Source organism: Coenobita brevimanus, chromosome 60 (genome assembly GCF_032717465.1).
Source record: "Coenobita brevimanus isolate Jiangsu-jjx chromosome 60, ASM3271746v2, whole genome shotgun sequence".
Classification (NCBI taxonomy): domain Eukaryota; kingdom Metazoa; phylum Arthropoda; class Malacostraca; order Decapoda; family Coenobitidae; genus Coenobita; species Coenobita brevimanus.
Window position 1 is genome coordinate 22,653,157 of NC_137013.1, and position 7,500 is coordinate 22,660,656.

The 7,500-nt window shown below is 44.2% G+C and overlaps 1 protein-coding gene across 1 annotated transcript in view; it reads right to left on the reverse strand.

Annotated features, from left to right (window-relative positions):
- LOC145403316 (ovomucoid-like) overlaps nt 1-7,500 on the reverse strand; it is a 634,133-nt gene that overhangs the window by 381,819 nt on the left and 244,814 nt on the right. The window contains exon 5 of the mRNA XM_080275112.1: nt 2,152-2,307. Coding sequence (XP_080131238.1) covers nt 2,152-2,307 — 156 coding nt within the window. The remainder of the gene's footprint in view (nt 1-2,151; nt 2,308-7,500) is intronic.

Genomic DNA, 7,500 nt, shown 5'->3' on the forward strand with positions numbered 1-7,500 from the left:
AATGTGAGTATAAGTGGCTGCGGAATGGCTGGGAGAAGGAGGGAGGTGAGAAGACAGAAAGAAATCAGTAGGACAGAAATTGTGGAAGCAATGAAAAAAGTCAAATTCGGGAAAGCCCCAGGAATTGATGAAGTGTGTGGTGAAATGCTGAAGCATTGGGGAGAGATAGTAGTAGAATGGATGTGGAAGATGTGCAGATTGGCCTGAGAGGAAGGTAAGGTCCCGGATGATTGGAAGTCAGGTATAATTCTTCCCTTGTACAAAGGAAAAGGGGAAAAAGAAATGTGTGGTAATCATAGGGGCATTTGTCTTCTTAGTGTAATAGGAAAAGTGTATGGTAGGATACTTATTAACAGACGTAGGGAAAGAACAGAGGAATTCGTTGGAGAAGAACAGGGAGGCTTTAGGAAGGGAAGAGGTTGTGTAGATCAGATATTCATTCTTAGATCATTAGTGGAAAAGTTTCTAGAGAAGGGAAAGAAGTTGTATGCGGCCTTCATGGATTTGGAGAAAGGATATGACAGGGTGGATAGACAAGGATTGTGGAAAGTAATAAGCATATATGGAGTAGATGGGAAGTTGTTGAATGCTGTGAAGAGTATGTATGATGGTGCTAAGGCTGCAGTGCGTGTGGATGGTGAACTGAGTGAATATTTTTCTTTGAAGGTTGGGTTGAAATGACTGTAGATGATGCTGTGTTGTTGAGTGAAGACGAAGGGGAGCCGCAAGGCTTGATGGATGAGTTTAGGAGAGTGTGTAAGAAACGGAATCTAAAGGTGAATGTAGAGAAGAGTAAAGTGATGGTCTTCGAGAAAAGTGAAGTCAGTGAATGTACAGTGAGGTTGGATGGTGAGGAAATGGAAAATGTGAGTATGTTTAAGTACTTGGGTAGTGTGATATATAAGTATGGAATTTGGAAGGTGAACTCCTTTTAAAGTGTACAACAGGGAAGAAAGGTTGCTGGTTCCTTGAAAGCAGTGATAAGAACACGGAAGTGAGCATGGAAGTGAAAAAGTTACTACATGACATTATTGTGATACCAACTCTAACGTATGAAAGTGAAGCTTGGATGTTGTCGGAAGGACACAAGTCAAGAGTGAGAGCAGTGGAAATCAGTCATTTACGAGGAGCCTGTGGAGTCACATGGAGAGACATGCTGACAAATGAGGATATAAAGGAGTGTTGTTGTGTGGATGTGGATGTGATAGGAAGTGTTAGGAGGAACACACTAAGGTGGTTTGGCCATGTGGAGAGGATTGACGGTGAGAGACTGACGAGGAGAGTGTATGTGAGTGAGGTGGAGGGGGGGAGGGAGGGAGAGGCCGAGGATGAGATGGAGGGATGGGGTGGAGAGGTATATGAGAGAGGGGGGTGTGAGTTGGAGCAGGGCAGTGAAATGGCGGGGGACAGGGCGACGTGGAGGCGATTTTTTTGTGGCCACCCCGTACGGGATTGAGGAGTCTGGGAATGGATAGATACATAGGAATTCATGAAATGGGAAAGATAGATGAAGAGTATTGCAAGTTTTCAGATTAGTGTTAATAACAAACTTTTGAGCAAAGCGTTTAGATATATCAGATCAAAAGAAAAGCCATCAATCGGGAAAAAGATAAATAGGGAGAAATGGAGATACTGGAGAGGTTTTAACAAGAAATCAGGTCAGGAAAGTTTCAGATTTATCGAAGTTGCTCTTACAAATGTTTAATCTTTTTGGTCAGAGGAAAAACACCGTGGAACACGATAAGGAGGAGAAGCATTTAGTATGTGATTCTGGTTTCAGCAGCAGTCACTACTTTCTGCAAGCCACATCTGGCTCTGGACAGCATAACAATGGTAAGATAATAATGAAGGTAGACGCCATGAGGCTCAGTCGCAGTGCTTGTGGCGGTAAATGCACCAAGTACCCTGGGTATCGGGCCACTGCGTCATCACTGTTAACACGGCTACCTCCCTAAGGTGTAACTCCTTATTCCACAGCGTTAATGAAGGGATAGGAAACATTATCAGAAGAAGGTAATTATTAAAGATGACCAAAAAAAAGTTTGACAGTAAGAAATTATGAAGTTTAAGTATACTGGGATGCCTCCAAAACTATCAGGAATGGGAGTTGGGTGCTGCACTAAAGATGTACTTAAAATTTTGACCACGCACCTGTACATTGGCCTTCGTGCTTAAACGTGATGGTTGAGTTGCGACATGTAGCTAAGCCAAGCTGGCACATGTTGTCGTACGTCTTGCCGTCGCTGCCACACACGGGGTCTAGGTGCGGGCGACACTCGTCTGGGCACTGGTTACTGCTGGTGTTGCCTGGCGAGTGTACGGGAGGGAAGGGCATGATATGGACTCTAAAGTAAGGAAGTACTAAAAAAGTAGAACTAATTGGGTTAAAATCCAATTAAATGATTACTTTATACATCCCCTGAAACAGTGAATGTGATGGGTCACTATTTAGAGTTTAGAAGCAGATGATCCTTATGCAGATTCAGTGACGCGATTAGTTCATACTGTAGGGACAATGAGAGTACTAGAAAATCTTTTTGGCATGTTATGCAAAATCTGTGTCCGTGATGACGCACAAACCGCTTTTCAGACATTTTTGTGGCACACGTTTTCCCGAAAATACTTCTTTGAGGTAGCTTGTTATCATTTAAAGCTTAAAATGAATAATCACTATCGGTTACTGATCAGTACCATATTAAAGCATTGCAGTAATATCACGGTATATTAGATGCCAAGAAAACTTGGTTAAAAAATTTATACTTTCTTGCATTTAGAAAATATCAAAATTTGTTTGTGATAGGTTTGATCACCTAACACTCAGCCACGTATGAGGCTAACTTTAGTTAATTAGTCTAGTCTTAGTTTCAAGTCATAAAAGTTGCCTGTTCCATATAAATCCATTTACTACGTCTTGTGGTAACCAAGACCTAATTGACAATTAGTGGTCCAGTGGGTAAAGACGCTCACTGCCTAGCAGTTACATAAGTAACCCTGCACCCTTCGGCTGGTCTGTTAAAAGTAGTATAGACAATTAAAATGAAAATAATCTAGAAATTCCCGTTTGTTGTAGTTAATCTTGCTGCTTCTGTCTTGTTATAAATATATTATTACTGTACTGAATTCGGTTACTATAAGATTCGTGGCAATGATATATTATGCAAAATATACCGAAATTAATTTATCTTTTTCAGTGGGAGTTTCCTTCCAGCTCGCCAAGATCCTCGCAGGCTAGCAATACTCTGGATGGTTTAACTTTGTTTTTGTGTCCTTGTCATTCTAATATCCAATCTTTGTTCTAGTTCTCATACCAACACACGGTGTCCAGAAATCAGGTGAAGTGTTAACTCTGAACTTATGTAATATTTCTACGAAGCAGGATGGGATCACATTCTGCAACTCGTCCCCTTCCGTTGTGCGAGATTCTGCCTGTGTGTGTGTGTGTGTGTGTGTGTGTGTGTGTGTGTGTGTGTGTGTGTGTGTGTGTGTGTGTGTGTGTGTGTGTGTGTGTGTGTGTGTGTGTGTGTGTGTGTGTGTGTGTGTGGTGTCTATGCCAATACGTGCTTGTGCGTCGCTGCCTGTGCTCGTGTGTGCGTCGGTGTTCGTGTTTGTGTGTGCGTCAGTGTCCGTGTCTGTGAGTGCGTCTGTGTCCGTGTCTGTGTGTGCTTCTGTGTCCGTGTGTGAGTGTCTCTCTTTGTGTCTGTCTATCTTTCTGTGTGTGTCTGTCTGTGTGTGTGTCTCTGTGTCTTTGTGTGTGTTTGTGCCTGTCTGTGTGTTTTTGTCTATGTCTGTGTGTTTGTATGTCTCTGTGTGTCTGTATGTTTGTTTGTGTGTATTTGTATTTCTATGTGTGTGTTGTCAGTCTGTGTATGTTGCCTGCCTGTGTGTGTTTGTCTGTCTGTGTGTGTTTGTCTACCTGTGTGTGTTTGCATGTGTGAGTGTTGGTCTCTATTTGTGAGTCTGTCCCTCTGCTTGTCACTGTCTGTCCCTCTGCTTGTCACTGTCTGTCTCTCTGCTTGTCACTGTCTGTCTCTCTGCTTGTCACTCTCTGTCCCACTCCTTGTCATTGTCCTGTCCCTCTGCTTGTGACTGTCTGTCCCTCTGCTTGTGACTGTCTGTCCCTCTGCTTGTGACTGTCTGTCCCTCTGCTTGTCACTGTCTGTCCCTCTGCTTGTCACTGTCTTTCCCTCTGCTTGTCACTGTCTGTTCCACTCCTTGTCATTGTCCTGTCCCTCTGCTTGTCATTGTTCTGTCCCTCTGCTTGTCACTGTCTTTCCCTCTGCTTGTCACTGTCTGTCCCTCTGCTTGTCAATGTCTTTCCCTCTGCTTGTCACCGTCAGTCCCTCTGCTTGTCATTGTTCTGTTCCTCTGCTGGTCGCTGTCTTTCCCTCTGCTTGGCACTTTCTTTCCCTCTGCTTGTTACTGACTGTCCCTCTCCATGTCGCTGTCTCTCCCTCTGCTTGTCACTGTCAGTCCCTCTGCTTGGCACTTTCTTTCCCTCTGCTTGTCACTGTTTGTCCCTCTGCTTGTTACTGTCTGTTCCTCTGCTTGACACAGTCTCTCTCTCTGCTTGCCATTGTCTCTCTCTTTTCTTGTTACTGTGTCTCTCTGCCTGTCTGAGTGTCTATTTCTCTGTCTGGGTCTCTTTGCCTGTCCTTCTGAGTGTGTCTGAGTTTGAGTTTCTTTGACTAACTCTGTCAGCCTGTCTGAGTTTGTCTGCCTGTCTGAGTCTGTTTGTCTGAATGTCTGTCTTTCTGTCTGTCTGTCTGAGCCTATCTGCCTGTGTCTGCCAGCCTGTGCCTCAACCATGCATTTTGATGGATTTGAATCAAACGTTGTAAGCGAGTTCGTCCAGTTATTCTGAAGGTCTTCCCGTTTATGAACTTTTCCATTATTTGTTTTTTCGGATGGGGTTAAGTCTACTTACCAAATTAAATATTCTCAGAAACAGAGAAAGCAGGGTAGATATGGTTTTCAGATCATAGTACACGTCACACTATGGACTTTTATCCATAACACGATATTTGGGGATGTATTTTCCCCAATCGACTTTTTTGGAGGGTGAGCTTCCTCCCCAAAATAAAAATTATCAGAAGTAGTGGAAAGTGAGCACATGGATTTTAATACGTAGTAGTAGTAGTAGTAGTAGTAGTAGTAGTAGGTATAAGAAGTAGTAGGTAGTAGCCATAGTAGGTAGTAGTGGTAATAGATAGTAGAAGCAATAGGTAGTAGTAATAGTAGTAGTAGTTGTAGTTATAGTAGTAGTAGTAGTAGTAGTAGTAATAGTAGTAGGATGCAGACCACCATAGAGGAGTGCATGAAAGAGGGAATCATCCAGGTATTATACGTCCTCAGAACGGCAGTGACACAAACAACGTGGAAGCAGAACAGCCTCACAGGTCTGTGCGAGAAGGTCATCCCACATACTGGATGGGCAAATCCCGAGTAAATGCAGTAACCTGGGTGAACACCACATATTATGAAATAGTTGGATGGTTGTCAAGTAACCTTTTTGAACCTCCAAATGCAATGCTATAACTGACATGATCAAGGAAATCACTCGCCTGGTAGCCAACTACAACAATAACTCACCCATTGCCTCATTCTCTTTTAAGGTCCTTGCACTGATACCACATCTCTTCCTCAACAAGACCAGCCCAAGAGCTAGCATTGCAGAAAATAATAAGGCCATCCAAAGGCGGGTTGGAACGTGGAAAAGAGGTGAAATCGACAATCTACTTGACGAAGCAAGGGCCTTGCAGATGAGAATAAACAACCGAGGCAGAAGAAATCAGAATACCAACGATGTGGTAAGGATTTTTGGCAGCAAGATGAGACGGGGGAAAGTCTCGATGGCAACAAGATCTCTGTCAGCTGAATCACCAAACGGAGCACTTGACCTGACTGATAAAACAATTCAACAACTAAAATAAAAACACCCGATTGCACGACAAGCAAGTGCCCAGTCAAAGCTTGACGGCAACTACACTCCTCCCAATCCCATCATATATGACAGGATCACTGGAGATATGATGTGGCAGAAGGCAATGCAAACACAGGGAGGGGCAGGACCATCAGGCCTGGATGCAAAATCTTGGCGAGTAATCCTCAGTGACTTCAAGTTTGGGGAGGCAGTAACAGACCTATGTAACACCATTGCCTCACTTGCAAGGAAGCTGGCTTCAAATCAGTGCGGTAACATAGAAGCACTGACGGCTTGCAGACTAATCCCCCTTGATAAGAATTCTGGATGCAGGCCCATCGGGGTCGGTGAAGTCTTAAGACGGATTATAGGAAAATGCATCAAGGAGATGGTGAAAGATGATGTGAAGCATGCAGTTGGCAACCTTCAAGTGTGTGCAGGCCAGCAGGCAGGTGGTGAGGCAGCAGTTCACTCCATGAGGAAAATATTTGGGGAAGAGGACTGTCAGGCAGTATTGTTAGTTGATGCCTCAAATGCATTTAATTCTATCAACCGGGAGGCAATGCTGCACAATATCAAGGTTAAATATCCAGCATTTGCCCAATATGTGGAACACACCTACAAAGAACCAGCAGACCTCTACATTGTGTGTAAGACAGCTGCTCACGATGTTGGTGTAATCCAGTCCACAGAAGGAACTACCCAGGGGGATCCCGTTGCCATGGCTATGTACGCCTTGGCAATGACAGTGCTGCAACAACAGATCAAATACGAGGCTACCAATGTAAAACAAGTAGCCTATGCAGATGATCTCACTGGTGCTGGCAAGGTTGAGCATGTGAAGAAATGGTGGGACCTTGTAACATCTCATGGCCCTGAAACAGGTTACTACCCAAATGCAAAGTTCAGCTTGATCGTGAAACCAGCTTACTATCAAGATGCACAGGAAGCATTTAGAGGCACAAACGTGATAGTGACCAAGGAAGGTCGGAGGCATCTAAGGGCTGTGATTGGAACTAAGGAATTCAAAGACCAATATGTGAGCGATAAGGTAAAGACATGGCTGGAAGAAATTCATACACTATCCAGCCACGTAAAAACAGAACCCCATGCAGCATACAATGCATTTATCTATGGTGTAAAGCACAAATGGACCTTCGTGATGAGGACCGTACCAGACATCGAGTTGCTGCTACAACCACTGGATGATGTAATCAGGGATTCATTCCTCCCATCTCTAACCAATGGCCATATCCCCACACCAGAAGAGAGGGACCTTCTAGCACTACCACCCAGGAAGGGAGGCCTTGGCATTATAAAACCAGTAGCCGTGGCAAGCTACGAACACAGAAATTCACTCAGGCTCACTGAATCCTTGTCACAGAAGATCTGCGCCCTGGTTGAGACGAGTGAAACCGACCACCAAAGACAGAAGGACATAAAGACACAGATAAGCAAGGAGCGTGAAGCAAGACAAAAAGACCAGCTGCAGCACATAATCGAACATCTAACACCTGATCAGTGCAGAAGAGTTGAAATTGCACAGGAGGTTGGGGCATCGAAGTGGCTCACAACCCGGC